General features: G+C 44.2%; 1 protein-coding gene across 1 annotated transcript in view; it reads left to right on the forward strand.

Annotated features, from left to right (window-relative positions):
- Window positions 1-11,182, forward strand: part of GLB1 (galactosidase beta 1) — a 41,226-nt gene extending 30,044 nt beyond the window's left edge. The window contains exons 13-16 of the mRNA XM_061375007.1: window positions 1,375-1,488; window positions 2,820-2,951; window positions 6,929-7,168; window positions 10,878-11,182. Coding sequence (XP_061230991.1) covers window positions 1,375-1,488; window positions 2,820-2,951; window positions 6,929-7,168; window positions 10,878-11,138 — 747 coding nt within the window. The 3' untranslated portion in view covers window positions 11,139-11,182. The remainder of the gene's footprint in view (window positions 1-1,374; window positions 1,489-2,819; window positions 2,952-6,928; window positions 7,169-10,877) is intronic.
- Window positions 11,183-23,385: the final 12,203 nt, after the last annotated feature.

Below are 23,385 nucleotides of genomic sequence, written 5' to 3' on the forward strand. Positions count from 1 at the left end.
TTTCCCTTCTTTTGCTTTCCTATTAAACTGTCTTTACCTGAACCCATACTATTTCTTCTGATTCTCTTCCTCATCCCATTAGGGAGAGGGACTGAATGGCTGGGTTAAACCACAACAGTCCTTTTTGCAAGCAAGGCACAACAATTGTTCATCACCCACTGCCTGATGCCCAGGATGCCAACTCCTCCCAGCTTTACTGTTCAGCATAATGTTATATGGTGTGGAACATCCCTCTGGGAGGCTTGGGATCAGCTGTCCTGGTTGTGTCCCCTGCCAGCTTCTTGTGCCTCCTGTGCTGTCAGGGCTATATGAGAAGCTCAAAGTCCTTGACTTAGTGTAAGCACTGCTTAGCAGTAACTAAAACAGCAGTATGTTATCAGCATTATTCTCATGCTAAATCCAAAACACAGCACTACACCAGCTACAAGGAAGAAAATTAGCGCTATCTAAGCTGAAATCAGGACACAGGGTTACGTTCTAATCCAAGCCTAGAAGATAAATGGTTTTGTGGCTACTGAGTGAAAGAAGTGGTCCATTTTTACTTGTTTTTCATTTGTGTTTCACTTTGTGATGAGAGTAAATCTAATCATTATGATATTTGTTGTTTTCTGACAGAGAATTTGGTGAAAAACATAGGACTAGGGGTGTTGGATTCAAACTGAAATAGGGGAAGTTCAGGTTAGGTATAAGGAAGAAGTCCTTTACTATGAGAGCGTTGAGGCATTGGCATAGGTTGCCCAGAGAAGCTGGGGCTGCCCCATCCCTGGCAGTGTCCAAGGCCAGTCTGGATGGGGCTTGGAGCAGCTTGGTCTAATGTGAGCTGTCCCTGCCCATGGCAGGGGGTTGAAACTGGATGAGCTTAAAGTTCCTTCCACCCCTAAACATTCTATGATTCGGGGATGTTCCTGATGTAGATTAGGTAGTTCTTAAAAGAAATAATATAGACTGGATGAATATGTCAATTACGGGCAGTGGGTGATGGAGTTTGTTACATAAACTCAGTTGGGAAGGGGTTTTCCAGCTATCTTTTCATTGATTTCAGTGAAGAGATAATACCATCAGTTATTAATTGCTTTGTTTTAATTGAGGAGATAGCTTCATAGGCATGATCCTTATCTTCTAAAGTTACATAAATGTTCGGTTGAAAGACTTAAAAATGGAAACTGTGGAATTTACACCCATTACTTAAAGGTCAAAGTGAGTTCTAATCTGGAGTTGGTATCAGATAGATGCTATCTGAAGTGAATGAAAGCTAACATTTCAGTCTGAGCGTGTGGGCAGGAATGTGGGATATATCTAATTCATGACTTGAGCTGAAGCTGCAGAATGACTTGGTTCATTAATCTGTTTGGGGTTTTTCCTTTCTTTTCTTAGTATTTTGGGTTTGTACTGTACAGAACTTCACTTCCCAAAAACTGTACGGAGCCAACGCAGCTGTCTTCACCTTCAAACGGAGTCCATGACCGTGCCTATGTCTCCGTCGATGGGGTAAACAGTGTTTCCTGGTATTAATTTCTACTGTGGGTGGCCTTATGAAAGTCATTCATGTAGTCTGCCTTACCAAACTAACTGTGTAAGGTAATCTTATTTAGTCAGATGAAGGAAGGAAGAAAGTATACTGTTGATTCTCTTCATGAAGGACTGTAGTGACAGGACAAGGGGTGATGGGTTCAAATTGAAACAGGGGAAGTTCAGGTTAGATCTAAGGCAGAAGCTCTTCCCTGTGAGGGTGCTGAGGCGCTGGCACAGGGTGCCCAGAGAAGCTGTGGCTGCCCCATCCCTGGCAGTGTTGAAGGCCAGGTTGAACGGGGCTTGGAGCAAACTGGTCTAATGTGATGTATCCCTGCCCATCCAGGGGATTGGAACCGGATGATGTTAAGATTCTTTCCAACCCAAGCCATCCTGTGATTCATACTAAATGTTCATATTTCAGAAAATACTACTCTGTTATTTCTAAGGAAAATGTAATTGTTTCCATTTTTGACAAATTTGAATGTTGATGCAGATTCATTACTTAAGTAAAACCAAACAAACTAGAAGGATTTGCTTGCAGGTTCATGAAGTACGTTAATCATATATATACTTGGTGGCTTTTTACAGTGTTTTCATAGATTTTGAGGGATTTTATTCTCTTTAAGGGTGGGGGAAGTGGAAGCCTGAGCCTAACTCTTGTCTTAAAAAACTGGTTTCTGTCTACAGGTTAAAAAGGCCCCAGGTTTATTGTACAGGATGTGAACTTTACCTTTCTTTCCTTAAGAAGGGTTTTGTTCCTGCTTAATGAGAATTGGTATGAATTCACAAGCTTTGATAGCCTGTTTTCTAATCGATCTTTGACCTGTGCTGACTCTCACAACCTTTGTGTCCAGGTCAATTCTTTCTTTCCTTATGTTGTTAAAATGGGAATAAATAAAACTCAACATTGAAGCAAGTTTAATTGGGAGATGAAACCCCTTTTTATTGCCAACAACTTTTCAGTCACCAGGCTCAATTTGAGAACCTGCTTTTTTGTGAATCAGGTGCATCAAAACCCACTAGGTTTCTAATAGCTGAGTTAGTTGAAACCAGGTAAGGGAAAGAGATGGTGTCAGTTAGACAAACGCCACCTAGTAGCACTAGCTGATGTACTGAGATGTGAGTATTGATATAGCAGCTTTTGTGTGCATGTGTTCTCGCATGCAAAAGGAGGAAAGGAAAATGAGGGGGTTAACTTATTTTGTTCCCTTTTTCCCCTTTCTTCATGCAAGTTGAAGAATAAAATAACAGGAGTTTGTTGGTTTTCACTGGTTGTCATTTTCTTCCTCATGGTATAACTCATATAGGTTCCTCAGGGTGTTCTTGAAAGGGACAAATCACTTTCAGTAAATATAACTGGAAAGGCCGGAGCAAATCTGGACATTTTGGTGGAGAATATGGGCCGAGTCAACTTTGGTAGATACAACAATGACTTTAAGGTAAGTGAAATCATTTGAGTTACTGAAGTGTGGTGGGTTTTCCTCTTTTCCACAGGCTGAAAACCAAGTAGTGGCTTAGAACAAAAAGGATTACACAGCTCTAACTTCACCTCAGGATATAGCTACTAGGAGTTTTCATATGAGTTTTTTCCCAGTCACCAAAATCTATGTGGAACTAAAAACTGACAAACACAGGTGAAGTTTTCTGGTGGGTCACTTCTGTTGTCAGCCAGAGTGTCACCCGCAAGACTTTCAGGTTGTCAGGTCCGTAGCTAACACTTTAAAATGTGTGAAGCTGTTTGGATGAACTTCAAAAATGAGCTGGAAAATTGCTGGTTGATTGCCAGTTGATCTTGGTTGTACTTCAAGGTTTTTGAATCCTTGGATTGCATTTGTGTGTGTTTTATGTGCATATAGTGTATCTCTCAGCATGTCACATTTCCTCTGTCAGCAGCATATGCTTGCAGTATTTTTGGTGTGGCTAGGAAGGGCTGTCTCATGAGCACTTTACCATGTAAAACTGCCAGTTCAGATTTGGACTGATCAGGTGTTGGAGATAATATCAGAAAGCTTCTGAATGCTTCTGAGTCAATGCTACACATTGGGACTCACCTTAAGTGGCTGTGGTGGGTTGACCTGGGCTAGACACCAGGTGCCCAGCAAGCCACTCCATCACTCTTCCATCAGCAGGAGGGGGGAGAAAATACAGAAGGGTCCATGGGTCCAGATAAGGACAAGGAGATCACTCACCAGTCACCACTGTGGGCAAAAGAGAGTTGACTGGGGGAAATCAGCAGCAGGTCTGTCTTGGAACTGGCTTTGCCCAACACAGGGGCAGCTTCTTGCATCACCTCACAGAAGACACCCTTGCAGTCTGCCTGCTACAAAAACCTTGCCACGTAAACCAATGCAGTGGAGGTGCCACTGAGGTAGGAAGGGCAGGGGCAAAAAAGAAACCTTTCTTGTTTTAGACTTAATGGGATCCCTGGTGTGATATGTGAGGGTATTGTAGAGGCCAGGCTTGTTGTGTTTCGTGTTGGCTGTGTTCAGTGCCAAAGCAAGCGATTTGTTTTTAGGTTTTGATACTGTTAGGCCACAAGTGATAATGAAGTAATTGGAAAGCTTTACAATTAAAAAGAGATTTGCAGACCCTAACTGCTAGATTTGACTTGGCTTGTATTGATTTCATGGTGTTCTTTCAGAAAGCTTGTCAAACGTTTAGTGGCTGTCCAGATTAATGACTGGATATTATGGTGCCTTTTGGTGCTAGGGTGATGGCAGGAAAATTAGAAGCTGCTGTTTCCCCTCAATCTTTCTGTGGTAGGTGTTGTGGAGCAGAATTTAGACTTCTCCAAAGTGATTCTTGGTTAGTTTAGATGCAAGAGCAGGAGAAAGATAAACATCACAGGAAAGACATGTACCTGAAGAGTACCATGTAGTTACCAAGTAGAGGCACAGGTGCTGTGAGGAAACAGGACTTTTAAGCTTGTAAATAGAGGAAAGAGTAAACCCAAGTGATGACTAGCCTAGTTGATGAGACCACAAGCTGGTACATTTTGGGCCTTAGAGAATCTAGCTTGATCTGTCTAAAATATAGACTGGGAAGAGACTTGAAAGATTGACAGCAGCAGAAACTCCCATTCTCACACTTGTGTTGTGCTGCCATGAGTAGGATGGGCCTGTTTGCGTTGCTAAAGAAGGATATGTATTTGTTATGATTAAGCAGCATAGAAGATTTGGAGCTGAGACTTGGTTTAAAGGAATGTGATTGACCAGTTGTCTTATTCTGAAGTGTGTTGTGGCGAGGTATATCTCCAGTTATGCTAAGACTCCATCCCTGGCAAAGCAATACAAAAGCTACAGGCAGCAGTAAAAGCAGCTTTCCCTGCCTTACACTTTGGAAAGCATGCAGTTCTTTTAACCAGAACAAGCTAAACTTGTTCTTATGGGAACTTTTAGGATGTATGAAAGCCTCTGGGTTAAAACCACCAGGAACTGAGGCTTTTCTGTGCTTGTGGCATATAAATTCAGTGGGTAGCAGTAGTGTCAACTCTGTTCATGCTATTTTTCCAAGGTACCTTGCCTTTATCTGAGTGGCAGGAGAGGGCAGCTAGTACCCCAGTGTGTTTCCTTTGTGTTGAAGCAGCAGAAACATTGCATTCAGTTATTTAATAACAGTCTAAGTGATAAAGAAGCCTATGTGTTTACTGTGGAATTAAGGTGACGGAGTAGACGGTGAAGTGCTCAGTGTTGCTGTGAATGAGCTGAAATTCACCCGTACACCAGGGTTTCAGCCTTGCAAAGCAAGTTGAGTAGACACATGCCTTGTGAGGATAATCCTCTAAAAGCAGGCTTCCTTCAGTACAAGAGGTTGCTTTTCTCAGGTAGCTTTGGGATATGTGCATTGCTTCTTCCTGCAGAATCCTTCCCTCATGCTGTTCTTTGTGTTGATTTTGAAAACTGGGAATAATTATACCTTGGGGTTTAGCTATTCTGTGCTTTCAAAAGCAGTTTGGGGGAAGAGGTTCCTGCCTCCTGAAGCCCTGCATTTTGCAGCAGATAGGATGGCTTGTCTGGGTTATGGTTTGCTGGTTTTCAGTCACTTTTATCAAGCTTGAAATTGAACAAAGCATCGAGCTTTAGGGAAGGGATCTTAACAGGGTTTTCATTTAAAAACATCCTGCTGATCTAAGTCTTGTTGAAGGACACAAAGGGAGAATGTGGCTTCTGGCTTTTCTATCTCTTTTCACATGCTCACTTCCACCTATATCATTGTTTCACTTGGCAAATCTATATCCGTATCTGACTGTTGACAGAGGGAAGTCTAGGTTGTGTAGAAAGGTTTTGCCACTTAACTCCATGTAGATACATTATTTTGCTATGAGAAAAATAATGTCCTGTTCTGTAAAGGGGGCATTTAGGTAAAGGAAGAGAAAATCAGTCAGTGTTTGAGCTGATGATGAGGCTGGTGGAGTCAGTGCAGTGCTTACTAGACATCAGAAGAGACACACAACATAGATCAGCCCTCCAAGGCCATAGAAAATGTGGTTTTGCTTGTTCCTGTTTGACATGTGGTATTTGCAGAACTTCAGTTGCACTGAGAAACAACCTCTCTGCAGGGTCTGTGCAAGCAGTTCTATGGATGTAGCAGCATTGGTTTAAAATCAACTGTTTGTGTTGCACTAAAACACCATTTTAGCAACTTATTCCAGCACAATTAGGACTTACACAGGGGTAACAATGTTCCTTCTTATAGCATGCCCATACCTTGCTTTTGCATTTGTTGTGTGAGTCCACCGGTGTGCTGTGCACTTGGTGCCAGCATAAAAGTGAACCAGAACTCTGTGGTCTTGAAGCTGACTGTAAGCTTTAGAGTATTTCACTGAATCAGGGTCACAGAGCATGTGCCCTTGATTTTGTCATACTGTATCTTAGCTGGGGAGGGTTTGCAGGAAGGAAATACTGCTTTCTCTGCTATTGTGCAGGTTGATGTCTTGGGTTGGTGACTCAGTATTACCAAATCTCTTGATGGTATCTCAGACCTATGGTATTTAATACTTCTTCCACTTTATATTAAGGCCCAGGTTTTGGAATCATATTCACGTTGAAGCAAAACAGAAATTTTCCACAGTTATGGTGAATAAAGTTTGAAGGAGCGGAAGGCACAAAACACCCCAGCACCAGAACCACAAACAGACAAACCACAAACAAAAACCCTTGGGCATCAGTGAAAGATCAAAACTTAGAAGAGGAACAGATCTTTCACAGTGGAAAACCTGAACTCTTTATTCTGAAGCAAAGCTTTTAACTTGGTAAAGACCAGATGCTAGGGTTTTATTCAGACACAGGTTGGCAGCTGTTGCAAGGGATTTGATGCAGTTTTTATTCCTGACTGATTTATAGCTGCAGCCAAATAACTTCAATAGCATGAAGTTAATTATGTTCTCTTTTGGGTTTGGTTTTTTTCTTCCTCCTAGGGTCTCATTTCAAATTTAACTCTTGATGAAGATATACTTGCTGAATGGGAAATGTATCCTCTGGACATAGATGGAGCAGTCAACCACGATATTAACAGGCACCTTGATCAACCAAAGAGATTTGTTGACGATCCACTGAGTTATGAAGCACCTACTTTTTACACTGGAACACTTTCAATTCCTGAAGGAATTCCAGACTTGCCTCAAGACACCTATGTCAAGTTTCCTGGCTGGACAAAGGTACAACATTTTGCTGTAAAAAGTTGGGAGTCCACTTAGAATGCTTCTATGGACAATCAAAGTCCACCTCTCTTGGATGGGTAGAGGTTGATTGTAGTGGTGGGGTATCTCAAATATATTTAAGCAACTAGGAAGTTGATTCCTTTAAGTAAATCTGGAGAGAAGCTGTTAGAAGAGAAGGGAAAGGTATATTCAACTGATACATAGTGTGGGTGTAGAAAATGGAGCCATCATCAGAAACTAAACCCCCTAGGCTTTCAACACTGAGAAAGATGAAATGTCAGGCTATTTAGAAATGCCTGTCCCATGGTGAAGGATGCTTTCCTGGTTATATTAATTGATTAAGAACATGTTTGCAGTGCTGTGTGAAGAAATATGGACTTCTTAGAAAACAGAGTGTTGGACACAACTGCTGGTGGTGTGCCCACAGATGCAGATCCAATGCATGGGAATATTTTACTACTTGTCTTCTGAAGGTTACCTGGACTGAATGGATCAGAGAGCAGTACTCTGAGAAGCCTGTGGGCAGATCTGTATTAATGGAAACTTCTCATAGGGCTGGAATGCAGCTAGAACAACAAAGAGTGTTTTCACAGTGCCATGTTTGAAGCAGCCAGCATGCAGGGTGGGTAAAGACCACCTCAACTCGCTAGTGGGAAGCACAGAGAGCAGAATGTGTGCACTGAAATGTCACTCTTCTTAAAGACCTGAGCATTTAAGTCCAGGCTTCTGGGAAGTGCCTGTGATAGTGTTAGGTAGCAGAATTATTGATTTCTGAAACAATTCATTTACTGCTATTAAAATAGAATAGGAGAAGGAGTTGCTGGTGGTCTATTTACAGTATTGTAGTGGTTAAAGCACTTCCCAATAGGCAGGAGACTCTGATTTGTTGCTGGTTCTCAGCTTGGATGAGAAAGTTTGACTTATCCATTCCTATATATATATATATATATATATGCATGTCTTAATCACTGAATAAAATCCAAAAATAGCTGCTTGCACAGCAACTGGAATCTGAGACCCATGAATTGCAAATCTTCTCCAGGCAGTGAGATGATCATACCTGCCTGCTGGCAAACTCATCTTTGAAATGGTAAATGAGCCCAAGAATTCTTATATATTGGTGGAAATACATTCCTCTGATCTGTAGAAACCCCTGTTTTACATAGTTTGTATACCCTCTAAAGCAGTCATGGTGAAGAGATTCCAAGTGAGCTGTAAGTAGGGCTATTGAATTGGTTCTTCAAGGTCTATATGGATCAGACCAGAGTTTTAAGGCACCCGGGAGTAAGCTTGAGGTGATACTGGGTATTGAAACCAAGACTTCCAAATAAAAGCATTTGCTTATTGGTGAAGTTAAGGTAGAGAGCCTTAAAGGTGTAAATTGAACTCAGGTCCCACTGTACCTGGGCCTTAATTCCTTGAGTGGCAGTATATGAACTGGCGATGCCACGTTGAGGAGAGGGACTCTTAAAAGGGGTTGAAATTAGTGTACTGGAGTAGTTGGAAAACTATGGAAACAAACACTTAGCAAGAAAACATCAAGTTCTAATGATGGTCCTGCATATTAAGACAAGGAGTCTGGCATGCTGGATAGCCTGGAAGGAAGGGTACAGCATTAACAGTCATGGCCTATGGTTGTAGCTTGCTTGGCTTCAGTGGTTTTTAAACTCTTCATTGATAAAACTTCCTCCACCCTCACTTGACAAAGCACAATGGCCTAAAGTATACAAGCCCTGGATGTATGGTTAGATTTATCAGACTATTTTTCTTCAGCAGAATAGAGTATTGGGAGTCAGGACAGTTCTTGATTTCTGTGGAATCATAGGTTGTAATTGCTGACCCTGCTGAAGGAGTTCTTGGTACTGAAGACAGAGACCCCCCTGCCTTTATTTTGCCTGGGGCACATTGATTGGTAGTGTATATAGTATTGGGATTTGCTGGTTAAGGGCATACAGATTCCTGAGTGTGCAGTCTCTGGAAACTGCAGTGTTAATAATGGTAGTTTGGAATTGAGCAGTGAAGTCCAGAGCTTTACTGGGAAAATGAGTTTACAACCAGTGACCAAGATCAGAAACAAGGGACCTGTCTGATCATACCATCTGCATTAGAACTGTAATGCAGTTGATTCCTACAGTAAACTCCTTCTTCCCAGAGGGTTACAGTCACTCTGTAGTAGATGCAGTCACTCTGTAATAGATAGGCTACTGGATACACTCACTAATTCAGTTCGTGTGGAGAGGCTGCATTAATGCCATGTTTTCCTTTAAAACTCTACAAGCTCACTCCTTTGCTTCTGTAGTAAATAGTTCTTCCTCTTGCCTTTTAATGCAGCAAAAACAAGCCACAAAGCATGATAAACTTGATCAGATAATGAACAAACTTTGACCTCAAACTTGCTTTTTAACGACCACCTTAGCAGAAATGTGCAAGGCAGGATTTTGTACCACAGAGCTGAAATAATTCACCTGCATTTGCAAATGTGCCAGCTCCTTATAAAATTTCTCTTGGGAGTTTTGTAAAACTTTGTTTCCCATAAATACTTGAAAGAGAAAACACAAGAAAAATGCCTCAAAACCAGCTTGAACACCATTATTCACTGTGTTGAAATTGTGCTGCTGGAAATCTTTTGAACTTGAGGTACTTATAATGTTAAACCAGTATTATGAATTTGGGGTTCTGGCCATTTCCACTATGAAAAGTAATTTAAGGGAGTTTACATGCCAGGTAAACCACAGTTTCATTGAACTTCAGTTAATGCTTGCAGACCTTCAGGGATTGTAATGGTTGTAGGTAGCTACAGCAAAATACAGTACTCTCTTGCAGTGTGAGTTCACAAGTGCTTTTGTTGACTCAGCTATTACAAGCATAATGCAGAATCACAGAATGGTTGGGGTTTGAAAGGGTAGATGATCCAGTCCTCCAACCCCCTGCCAAGGCAGGGCCACCCAGAACAGGTCACACAGGAACGTGTCCATGAGGGTTTGGGATGTATAAAGAGAAAGAGACTCCGCACTCCCCCCGTGCAGCCTGTTCAGTGCTCCGACACCCTCAGTGTAAAGAAGTTCTTCCTTACGTTGAGGTGACACTTGTTGTGTGTTAGTTTATGGCCATTGCTCCTCATGGGGAGCTCCAACTGGATTCTACTCTGCTGATCACAACCCTTTGAACATAAATATGAATTAATAAACATCTTAATTTCAGGTGTTCTAGACAAGCTGTATCCTTCTCTTGAAACCATGCAATAGGAAGGCACTGCCAAGGCAGTGTAGTCTTACACTCATACAGAGTCACACCAAAAATTAAGATCTGCTTTTCTCTTTTGGGAGCTCTTTCTCCCTTTAACGATCAGCTTCAAGCAAATACAACTTTCAGGTTTGCCGGGCTCTTAAACTTGGTGCAAAATTCAGTACTTTTAAAGTATTAATGATGGCTTTAACTCATCAGGTGATTTAGATTCCTTTCACTGTTACTAACATTTCCTTAGACCAATCTTCTCTCCTTGTGTTCTGCCAAACAGAAGGGCTGCTCTTGCAGGGGGATTGGACTAGATGATCTTTTGAGCTCCCTTCCAGCCCTTGTGATTCTGTGATGGAGGGAATTAAGCTACTATGTGAAGAGCATTATACTTAAAGCTATTGCTCTGCTTAAAGCATCATTTGTTCTCTGTCAAATTATTAATCTGTTGTTTTTCTTTCTCTCTCAACAGGGGCAAATATGGATCAATGGCTTTAATCTCGGTCGCTACTGGCCGGCCCGTGGTCCTCAGCTGACCCTTTTTGTTCCAAGGAATATACTTGTCTCATCAATGCCAAACAACATAACAGTGTTGGAGCTGGAGCATTCCCCTTGCAGCGCCCAGGCGTGCGAGATAGAATTTGTAGACAAACCTAGTATCAATGGAACCGCACAGTATCCAAGTTATGCTCCCCAGCTCTTTGCTAGAGACTTATGGCTAAACCATCTATAATGATTTGAGTGTTTCCTTATCTTCCCTTTCCTTTCCCTTTTTAAAAGCCTCAGTTTTAATGAGTAGGTTGTCTTTTTCTAAACCTGCCAGAGTTAAATACTGAAATCATCTCAAAAAATAAAAGCTGTAGCTTTGGAATGTGCCTTGGACTGTGAAATTGAACTTCACTGGAAGATGCGCAGCAGACAGGTGAAAATGTAGTCCTTGTAGGCTGCTTACAGCCTCTTAACACTTCTCGCAGCTGGAGAGGAGCATGCAAAAGGGGTATGCAGCCTCACTAGCTTGCTGGTTTTACTCGTGTGGACTGGTAGGTCCAAGCTGCCAATAGACTAGACGCTTCCAGCTTGATTTTATCCCCTGCTTAGTATCAATATCATTTGAGTCCTAGCGGGCTTATTGCCCTTGTTGAGGGGACCTCACCTCCATGTAAGTGACCTTGGAAACAGTTGGTTTCTTACAGGGGCAGTAAGAAGCGTGGAAGAGAACAAGCTGGTCCAAATAGCAGTAGCATGGAGAAGGACCTTGTAGTCTAGATCTGGAAAGCCAGTTGTCACCTCTTGGACTGCAAGTTCACTACTTCTGCTTTCTCTGAAGACTTTAAGTAAATTGATAAGTACAAGGATGCATATAAAATTTAGGCCATTTTGGCTGGATCAGAACAGCCTGATTAACCTGCCTGCAGTGTATAGTCTTAAAATGAGATGTTTTTCCTTTAATGGATTCATGGATCCTGGTTTGGGTTTATTTCCCTTCTTTTTTGGGTCTGGAGTATCTGTTTTTCAGAAGCCAGCATCTTGGGAGCAGAAGGCAGAATCTTCTTTTTGATTTTTATGGCTTTGCTGTATTTCATGCAAACTCTTGGTGAGATTTAAACAACAAACAAACAAGATGGAATTGAGTATTTTCATAATCTCTGGTTTCTTCCTTTGATTTGTCTGACATGATTAAAATGGGTCTTTAAAGAGAAAACCAGTCCTGTGTGTTTGGGAAGGAAAAGGGAGAGGGGGAAGAGATAGGAGCAATGACAGTATGAAGGGAGAAATGAGGTTGTAAAGTCTCTAATGGACAAGGAGTTTGTGTTGATGTCTCATTTTCCTGTGTTATGAAGATGTGTGCAAAGTAAAGCACAAGTATCTGCAATGGGCTGTGTGGATCTGGAGGTGCCATCCTTTGCTGAGATGGCCAGTGCAAAAACCTGACTATTTCTTCTCAGCTGATGAGGACTGATACTTCCAGAGGAGAAGAGAGTGAAAAGCAGCGCCACTTGCATGAGTATCTACATCTCAGTTAGGTGATTGACATGTTTGGGCTTTCAAACCAGACACATGCAGTTTATCATCCAGTATTAATTACCTGAGAGCCAGGCCTTGAAAGTAAGGAATGGAACAGAATTAGTTTCATGCCAGCTGTGGGTTTTGTGGCTTGAAGTGTGCGGAATGATGGTGGTATTTGGGTATTATTTGGGTACTACAGCAGTTTAGTGCTTTAACTGCCAGGAGGACTTCTGTTTTCTGGTTTCTAGTGCTGTAAGAGGAGTGAGACTCCTGGTTCTTATTCCAGCTTCATTGGGGCTTACATTGTACTTGTGAAAATGTAGTGTAACACATGAGACATTGCCTTTTTGCCATAATTCTGTGTGATATTACAAGCAGAAAGGCTTTGCATCAAGGTTTACAAACATGCATCTGGTTAGATACAGGAATTAACAACGTAACAAGAAAACACAGGACTTACCCTAGGCTTTTTAGCCTTGGCATGCAGTTCTCCTGCAGCCGGAGTATGTGATGCAGAATGGGACAATATGGCCTTTCTTCCTTTGCAGTCTCAAGCAGGTCAGTTATTTTAACCTCTCAGATGTAGCTCATTTCCATGTCCAGGGGTGGAAATGAGATCTGAATGAAACCTTCTGACTGAGGGCAAATGCATAGAAGAGGGACTGTGGGGAATTATCTGGCTCACCTTGACCCGGTGGTCAAGGCACTGGCACATCTAATGTTTTTGAAGGCCATGGTGTGGAATCATTGTCAGAGCCCTGGCTGATAACTGTGGTGTAGCTGTGTGATCTAATCCAGATGCTGAAACTCAATGGGATGGCCTGGCTGGTGGAGCCAGCTGCCTGAAGGCATGACAAGAAGAAATATTCCTAATGCTAGAATTGTCGTTCCTCAAATCCTCCCTGCTGCCCGACCTTGGGAATTTGGAAGTGCTGCTTTAACACAGCACCTGACTAAGAGGCACAGACTGGTGTAAACCTGGTATTTAGCCAGAATGGGTCTGTAAGAAGAGGCTTTACACTGGTCCATCTGGAAGGTAGGTGTGATGTTTGCAGTTCTGTAGGGGTTGAAATCTGCCTGCTTGGTGTAGTTGCAGGCACTCATCTCACCATAGGTATTTCATGTCCCAGGGTAGTGAGATCTCTAAGCTCAGGCTGTAATCCTGCCTATGCACGGATGAATCCTTTACATGTGATTACTCAGGATGAATGAGCAAGTAGTTAACTAGTGAATAGTGTGTGCTGTGTATTTGAATTCTCTTTATTAACCTGCTCTTTCCTCCTGACTGGCCAGCAAACACTTTTCACCTGACAAATACATGTCAGGTGTTCTGTAATAGCAGTCACAGGAGAGGCCTGTGTTTAACAGTGTGTTCTGAAGGAGGTGATAGTTTGTCCACGCTGAGAAGACAAGTCCACCCTAAGCTTGGACTGCAAGGGAATATACTGTCTTTGGGTGGACTTGGGTACGTTGATATCACCAGATGGCTGACTAGACTCTTGCAGTCCCCTTGTACTCTCATAGTGGAGTACACTGGGGACAACAGGATCTCTGTATGTGTAAATGGATATTCTGATACTTTTCCTAGGACACACTTCCTGGAAATCCATCTGTATTTGAGCAAATACCTCATAGTATAGACCAGAGCCTCTGACAGCAGCTTGGTTATTTACTGGTTGTTGTATCAGCAGGAAACTACTTGATAATGTTCTTCTGATGTAGCTTTGCAATCACTTATCTTCTTCCCTTTTTTGCTTGCAAATGCTCCAACATAAGGTCCCAAAGGAACTGCTGATGGATGTGCAGTACATTCTATCTTTGACCTGTTCCTGTATGGATCTTTTGCAAGACTGCAAACGTTATTTTAACAGGTAATGCAAGATGAAAGGTTTGTGAGAGATGATCTAGCTCTGTATTTCCGTACCCTAAGCCAACATCATCTGTATCTGAAGTACTCCCAGTCTGTCTAACCTGTTGTGGTGGGGACTGTAGTCTTCCCTAGGCAAGCTGCTCTAGCTTTTACTGTTAAGAAGCTTGCCCACAGCTAACTGAAGTCTTCATTGCTGTATGTAAGCCAGTTATCACTTTCACTGTCCATAGCAGTTTCTGTGCTCTGAGACTGTTTTGTGCCCTCGCTGTTGCTTTCTTACCTCCCTGATGGACTGGATTTACAGATATGTTAAAAGGCACAGAGCAAAACGGAGAAGACTCAGCAAAGATGTGAAAGGATAACCAGATCCTGACCTGGTCCAGGTTCTACAGCAGCTCTTTCTGGAAGAGATGAGTGGCAATAATGCTGGCTTGCAGGCAAGGACTTAAAAGATAGGTGACCTTGAGATCCTGGCTGAAAGATGGTGTGTCAAAGGGAACTTGAAGATGCAGAAGAATGGGGTCTGCTTTAATGGTTCTCCTTCCACGAGAAGGCAAAGCTGGGCAGGAAAAGATGATCCTGGGGCTTGATGCAAAGGGCTTAATGGGAAAAAAGTTGGATGTCACAGGGATCTTTGTCTTGTTTGTGCTGAATAAAGCGTGCATGTTTCAAAATCCCTTTTCAGATGGTGTTTTCTGTTCTTGTTACGGTGTCAAAGATGGGAGTAGTGACCCCCAGCCCCCAGCTGTGGGGCAGATCTTGAAACTGTGTTTTACCTGCAAGAGTTTCACAGAACCAGTGCTTGGTTTGGGTAATGCAGTCCCCTTTCAGTACAGTATATGGTCTTTCTGGCCAAGGAATTGGGGGTATACTTGAGAAGTCCTATTTTGTACTTGTCCTTCAGGAGCCAAGTGTACATAGGGCTGCAAAGTCAGGTCTTAGGAAGGTCCCACTTTTAACTCTGTAGTGTTGCAATGGGAAGTAGAGTCTTGCTCAGGAAACTCCTCAGCATGTGTTCTTAGCAGATTCTATGCAAGCATCACGATAAGATCTTGCACTTGGGTAACGTTCTTACACCTGCAGGACAGGAATTGTGTTGTCTCACATACTGGTTTTGTAGACAATGGTGGGGGGAGAGGGTGGGAAGAGACTCCCTAATGGAAGTGGGAATTGCTTTTGGAACTCCACCAGGTAAGGGCTTGTGTTGAGTGAATCTGTTGAATACTGGTGCAAATCAAGTAGGAAATGCAGGTGGTACCTGTGTTTCCAGAGGATTTTTGGTGAAGCTTCCTTATTTTCAGTGTAAGCACCATTTCATTTTGAAACTTGGTGTTTCCATAGTGCTTCTATGCTGATACCAACTGAGCATTTCCAGTAGGGTCTGTGGTTGTGGGCCAGAGATCTGAGCACAGTGCATGGAAACACCTCATAATTGCAGGTCACCCCTCTAATGCTCTAGCTAAGAAATCACTCTTCTCTGTTTCAGGTTTTATTCTTCCTTCAGTCTCTCTGGTTTTTACTGTCACACCAGGGGAGTCTTACGTGTGTCTTTGGTTGTCTGAAGCAGAGCTGATGGGTCCACTGCTTCCACCTATCCATTGCTGGTTCACAAGCTGGGTAAAGATGCCTTTGCTTCCAGCTTGCTTACAGTATTCTCCTTGCTTCCAAGTCTCACTCACAGATTCCTTCTCCCAAGTCCCACAGATCTCAGTCTGGTGCGCAGAGTGAACGCTCTTTATGGATCTCTAGGCTTGGTTTAGCCAGAAGACTTCCCTGAGTGTGGAATTCTGCAATAGCACTCTCCAAAGCACCTGCCTTGGGAGAAGGTGAATGGCTGTGTGTTGGGTGTGATGGCTGCAGGATCTGGACTTAGAATCATGGAATGGTTTGGGTTGGAAAGGACCTTAAAATCATCCAGTTCCAACCCCATGCCATGGGCAGGGACACCTCACACTAAACCATGTCACCCAAGGCTCTGTCCAACCTGGCCTTGAACACTGCCAGGGATGGGGCATTCACCATTTCCTTGGGCAACCTGCCTACAGAAGCACAGGTAGGATTGCTGAGAAGGAGGAGAAGAAACTGGTATCTTACTGTTGGCTTTCCGAAGGCCCTGTCTGTGGCTGAGCTTTAGATTGCAACCTTTCCCCTGTTAACTGACAATGGTGGTTGCTGTCTTCACAGCAGGCACGTATGGGATGAGAAGGAAGCTCTGTGGAAGGAGAACTTGCACTCCTTTCTTTCCACTGTACCAGTGAGGCTTCCCAGAAGACTTTAAGCTCAGAGAGACGGGTCTGCATGCACTCGACATCTCTCAAGCTTCTGTGACTGTTTCCCCTCTCCCCTCCACTTAGGATGTGGTTGGCAGTAACCACGAGTAGGTAGATCCGGTGTGCTGAAGAACCCAAGAACCTCGTCCTGAACTGCTGAGGAGGTACCATGATTTCCCCCCCAGTTTTCTCAAAGCACTGACTTGTGCTGCAGTGCTTTCCTGTGATGCTCTTTTGGTCCTTTGAGCCAGAGCAGTATCTACTGAGGATAAAACAGCGTGAGCCTTGTGTCTTTGGCTGTAGTTAAGCCCTGACTTTATTTAAAGCACCGAGTCCCCCCTATCTTGCCCTGAAAGAGAAGGAAACTGCTGCTGGTTGGTATCTGCTGAGGCAGCTTTTGGGGTTTTTCCTTTTACCTTTTCAAGTCTAACCTCTCATCTCTGCTCGCTTTGACTCAAAGGCTTCAGACGCCTTGAAGAAAACCTCAAGCTTCTGTGGATCCTGTCTGATTTTAACTGTCTGACACCAAGACACTTGGTGGTTTAGGATCAGCCAAATTGCATGCTTCTCTTAATGCCTTTTGTTGAGAAAGGGACACCCCATCACCTGCAAATTAAGCTTGTCCCCCCAGCCTAGGTAATGAAGGAGACTGGGACACAGGTGTAGGAGTAGAAGCAAGAGCTGTGCTGAAATCACCCCAAAAGTCTTCTTTCCTTTCCTCTTCCACTCTGAACCTGTGCAAAACTGCTGAGCTGAGATTACAGCAGCAGCAGCCTTGACTTGCATGGAGTTTGTTTCTCCTGTAGGTACACTATAAAGTCCTGTGAAGGGATGTTGAAGCGCAGTGGAGATAAGAGCAAACAAGAATACCCAGTGTTCACAAGCATGCTCTGGAGGAAAGGTCTAATGGAGACAGAGGGAAAAGGGTAGTGGCTCGTTGGTGGGTTTTATGGCTTTATTCCTATTAATTCCTTTTGCAAACCCGAGCAGGTTGGCAATGGAGGGGGAAAAGAGAATCATTCCCTTCTTGGTGCCTTCAGCCATCACCATGCAGTTACATGCTGTGGCTTTGCATCTCACTGAACTGGCGAAGGGGAATGATGCTGAGCACTCATTTGCACTCTTTCATAGCTACGACTGGAGAACTTCACATGAAGGAAAGGAAGTGACCTGGGGTGAAGGTTTGGTTCCCCTGGCTGGGTGTGCAGGGGGAGGAAAATACATCCACGTCCTAACAAAAATCAGCCTTACAGCAAGGCTGTGAATACCCAAAGAAAGATCTGCTCTCTAACTGCTTTATCACTGTCTTGTCTTCTATTTTATCCTTGCAATCCCAAGGGCAAACCATGATACGCATCACCTCTTACCAGTTGCTCATGAAATAACAAGGGTCGATGATGAGGGCTTCAAAAGCACACAGCTCACATCATTTGTTGTCTTTTTCTCATTTAATGAAGGTGTATTTTGTCATACAAGTACGATGGCACTGAGTTTGACTGGGTCCATTGAGCCCTGTATCTTCTTTTGGAGGTGAGCATGTCTGACCATCTCCTGAGCTTCAACACCTTAAGCTTTCAGGTGAATTTTGGTTTGTTGGTTTGCTGTTTCTTGCTAAGTTGAGCTGCAATTTCACTGCTTTTAAGCTCTTTTCAGTGGAAGAAACTCAGCTTTAGCTGCGGATTCAGCTGCTTGCTCACCATGACTCAGTATGTGGAAAAAACCCCATCCCCAAGCCCTTAAAGCTCACACTCTGAATTGCAAACTGGTGTGGAGTAATTGAGATCATTTAAAAGCATCAGCTGTCTTTGAACAGGCTTGGTCTGTGCTTCACAGTGTATTTGATTTGTGGAGTTACTCACTTGTTGTCAGGCTGTATGCATTTTGATGCAAAATGGGATGCTTGTTTGACTTGGGAATCATAGAATGGATTAGGTTGGAAAAGGGCCTTAAAGCTCACCCAGTTCCAACCCCCTGCCATGGGCAGGGACACCTCACACCAGACCAGGTTGCTCCAAGCCCCTGTGTCCAACCTGGCCTTGAACACTGCCAGGGATGGGGCAGCCACAGCTTCTCTGGGCACCCTGTGCCAGCGCCTCAGCACCCTCACAGGGAAGAGCTTCTGCCTTAGATCTAACCTGAACTTCCCCTGTTTCAGGCTGATACAAACTCTGGTTGATAAGTAGTGATAGATCTGTTTGGATCTTGTTTTACTGTGCTTTGTTTTGCCTTTGCTGAACTTTGTGGGCTCTTATGGACTCAGGTGTAAAACTATGGAGGATTACTTTAGGTGTCCCTCAAATGAACATTGATGCTAGCCACCTATTTCCTCCACTCTCAGTCTCAGCTTTTCCACAGCTATTTCTGTACAAGCAGTTGATGCTTCTGGAGCTCTTCCTATACTTCTTCCAGGAACATGGAGGACTGAACATCTCCAGTGCTTTATGTCATTGTGACTGTTCGTGAACGAGACTGTATTATGGCTGAGGTCTTTATCGCGAGTCACCTTACAGAAAAGGTGGGCTGCTTTCCCTGTTTCCCTGTATGCAGCCATACAAACCCATTCCTGGAACTGAAACAGTCACACAAAGGAAGGTTCTGCAGAGTCTTGCTTCCTGCTGACCCTTCCCAGCCTCTGATGTGAACAGTTAAATCACTGTCACTGAAGAGCTGACCCTTCATAAGTGCAAATTCAAGGTTTAATCATTGACATTGAATCCATGGGGTCCTGTTTTGATAGTCTATAAAATGCTGAGGGGGTTTTTACACTGCAGCAGCATCAAAACTTCATTTGCTTGGCAGATTCTTATGAACCAAGTCATTATAAACCCATCACCGTTAAAGCCCCTTCTCTTCCTGGTGGTTTCCTTCAGTAGCATTCATCATCTTAGTGAAACCTTGCTTCCAATGCTGGCTTTTTCCTGACCTCTGTCACATTCCCATGGGTAAATGGAGTAAATTACGGTGTTAGTAGTGGATTAGCATGGTGGATTTATTCTATCCAAGTAGCTCACAGAAGGTGGTGTGTTAAACTAAGACCAACCCATGAGTTCTTCCAACAGGTTTTGGTTGCAGGAGGGCTTCTGCAATGATTTCCTCCATCAGCATGTATACTTTTAATGAGAAATAATGAAATATTTCATTTCAGTAATGGTGAAAACCAGGCTGTGCTTACTCAAAAGGAGTTTATTGCTTGCATTTTGCTTCAGCTTTAGTGTTGGGTTAAAGGGCATGGAGACCTCATGGCAGCCTTCCAGTATCTGAAGGGGGGCTATAAGGATGCTGGGGAGGGACTCTTCATCAGGGACTGTAGTGACAGGACAAGGGTTGATGGGTTCAAACTGAAACAGGGGAAGTTTAGATTGGATATAAGGAGGAAATTCTTTCCTGTTAGGGTGGTGAGGCACTGGAATGGGTTGCCCAGGGAGGCTGTGAATGCTCCATCCCTGGCGGACAGAGCCTTGGGTGATATGGTTTAGTGTGAGGTGTCCCTGCCTATGGCAGGGGGTTAAAATTGGATGATCTTAAGGTCCTTTCCAACCCTAACCAGTCTGGGATTCTATGATCAGTAGCCAGTGCATCTGCCACCAAAAATCTGTCCTTTCCTGTGCTGAGATCTGCATAGAACCAGAATCACAGAATGGTTTGGGTTGGAAGGGACCTTCTGAAGGTTGTCTACTCCAACCCCTTGCTGTGAGTGGGGACATCTTCCAGAGCCTGCCTCTTCAAATGCAAAATGCTCTGCAGTGCTGTCAGAAGACGGGGTCCTGCCTGCCTGACTGTGTGTGGAGAACGTGAGCTTGAGCTGGTGAGGGAATGAATGGATTTGCTCCATGTGGCTGTGGGAGAGGAGCTGGTGGCAGACGTGTTCATGCAAGAAGCCAGAGTAGGAGCAGATGGGAGCCAGCATCCCCATGGGGGATTGTTGCTAAGCCCAGGACAGGGATTTGGGGAATTCCCTATTATTTCTGAGGGAAGGAAGCGAGCACTGACCTGCATTGTGCAGGGATGGGTTGGTGAAGCAGAATTGAGGAGGAAACAGCCTAGAGCCATACTTCCCTTTTCTTTCCTCACGTAAGCCCTGCAGCCCCTGCTCTGAAGTCCTGCAGGGGCTTTCAACCCATAACACCTCGTGCCATTGGCTTCACTCTTCTGGGAAGTGCTTTGATGGCAAGGGCAGACTTGTGCTCTGCAGCTTCTCAACACTGTCTGCAATGCCCTATAGACAATGTTGATCCTTGCAACCAACCAGCCTTGGTTCCTTTCTATTCCTGGTACTGTGAGTGAGCTGCAAGGGCAGAAGCAACAGGAGAAAGTATCCTTTCTCTTCTTCATGTGCTTTTTACACTTTTCCCACCTATTTTGGTAGCATCAGAGTCAAGTCACTGGGTCTTACTTGTGGGCAAGTTTCAGTTGACCGATTCTGAGTAAGTACAGAGATCTCTTGTGGTCTTTCTCCCCTTTAAGATACCTTGGTGTTACTATTAGCTGGTATTGCTCTTTCTATTTGTGATGGTGACAGGCTCAACATTGGGAGGGACCTTTCCTTGGATCCAGCTGCCCAAACCACGACACTTCAATGGAGCCACTTTAAGAAGGGCAATTCCCCGTGCACAACAGACAAGCTTTCCATGCAGACACCTCTACCAGTTGTTCCAGTCGCACTTCCAGGTATAAAACTCTCTTCCTGAGCTTGGCTGCTTGGGAAATGCTGATCAAATGCCCCCGCTCTCTTTGGAGCAGAAGAGTGGGTCTGGTAACGCCAACCTTCATACAGTCTGTTGTCTTATAGCTTGCTAGCAGCACCGAAAGTGCCTTTTCTGAGGTTTTCCTATCTGCAGAAGCAGATCAGGGTTGCAGATCAGGTTCTTGATTACTCGCTGTACCCGTTCAAAGCAAAAGCAAGGAAACAAAACGTCTCTTTGGAATCTTCCACAATTCTTCATGCCCTTGTAGTTTTCATTTTGCAGCACCCGAAATCAGCTCGCAGCAGCGTGCCCTTACGGAGCTAAATACACTGCATGCGATAAGAACCTGCATCCATCAGTGCTGGGTTACAGTAAGATGACTGCAGATACCATCAGCACTGCATCACCTTTGAAAGGTCTTATCAGTTAAGCAAGTGTAGAGATCTCATAACAGTGCTATTGGCTATTCATTTCCAGCCTCCTACTTAAAAGCTTCTTTCATACCCAGAGTAGCAAAGTCCTGTTGAGTTCTCCATAGGATTTGCTTTCAATAGTGTTTTAATGAACATTTGGAATGGCATTACTAGATGGCCCTTGATTTGTGTAAATCAAGTCAAATGGACATATTTGTGTAAGAGATGGGAGTTGATGGAGTTGGTCTCAGGCTGTGTTAAGAGAGAGATATTGGATAAAAGTGGGAACAATGAAGATCTCCTGGAGGAGAATGTGTGTGTGTAGATCCCTGCTGGAAGCATCCTAGTGTTGGGGGAGCACCTCAGTGCCTGTTGGATTGTACTTCCCTTCAGACCAGGTGTGCAAAGCTGGTGCTGGGCCAGAGGCAAGCAGTGTTAGGACAGGAAGGAGAACAGCAATTCCTGTCTGGCTCATAGACTTGGGAGAAGAAGACTGGGAGGAGACTGGTGACTATAATGCTTCTCTTGCATAGTCATAGAATGGTTTGGGTTGGAAAGGAACTCCAGTTCCAGCCCCCTGCCATGGGCAGGGACACCTCACACCAGACCAGCTTGCTCCAAGCCCCTGTGTCCAACCTGGCCTTGAACACTGCCAGGGATGGGGCAGCCACAGCTTCTCCGGGCACCCTGTGCCAGCGCCTCAGCACCCTCACAGGGAAGAGCTTCTGCCTTAGATCTAACCTGAACTTCCCCTGTTTCAGTTTGAACCCATCACCCCTTGTCCTATCACTACAGTCCCTGATGAAGAGTCCCTCTCCAGCATCCTTGTAGCCCTCTTCAGACACTGGAAGCTGCTCTGAGGTCTCCACACAGCTTCTCTTCTCCAGGCTGAACAGCCCCAATGTTCTCAGCCTGTCTCCATACAGGAGGTGCTCCAGCCCCTGAGCATCCTCATGGCCTCCTCTGGACTTGCTCCAACAGCTCCATGTCCTTCTTACATTAAGGACACCAGAACTGCACACATTATAATCAAAAGGAATGAGGCAAACTTCCTCAGAGTCAAAATCAAGTGTCATGCTTAGGGAGTGCTGTGGTGACCTAAGTGCTGTATGAAACCAACCAACCACCCAACTTGGGTTTATGTTTTCATCATGGTTTGTACTCCATATAAGTAAGCTAGTTTTCCCTTCATCTGTTTTGCTACGGCAGTTTAGCCCAACAGAAGGGAGGGCACAGGCTGGCCTTCTGAGGAACCCTGGTGTAAAAGTGTGGGTTTAAGAATGAGTCAGCTTTGCTTCACTAGAATGCCCATCAGGGGATAGATATTCTAGTCTTTCATGGTCCAGGAGGTCTGTACTTCATCGCTCATTGCTTGGAAACTCCCGTTCAGCTAAAATGGCACCTTTGTCCAAGCGGCATTTTGAAACCCCCTGCTGTATTTCTGTCTGTACTAACACCATCATCTCGTCCTTTCTCACCAGCAGATGCCAAAGCCCTCTGTGGCATCATCCATTGTAGCTCAGTGCATGGAGGAGAAGGGTTTGTTCCATGTGACAGAGGAGGAAGCCACCATCCAGGACCTGAATTCCTGAGCCCATCACTTAAAGGTGAGCCGCCCCTTGCACCTGATTCAGCAAACCTGCTCAGAGCACAGCTTCCAGTTTGGTTGCTCCTCCAGCACACACATGGAGGAGTGGTGGATACCACTGGGTGGACTGGGAGAGGTTGTTTGGTC

The sequence above is a fragment of the Neopsephotus bourkii genome, unplaced genomic scaffold, assembly GCF_033783945.1.
Source record: "Neopsephotus bourkii isolate Nb327-2 ecotype Australia unplaced genomic scaffold, CSIRO-AGI_Nbou_v1 NB_1655, whole genome shotgun sequence".
Classification (NCBI taxonomy): Eukaryota; Metazoa; Chordata; class Aves; order Psittaciformes; family Psittacidae; genus Neopsephotus; species Neopsephotus bourkii.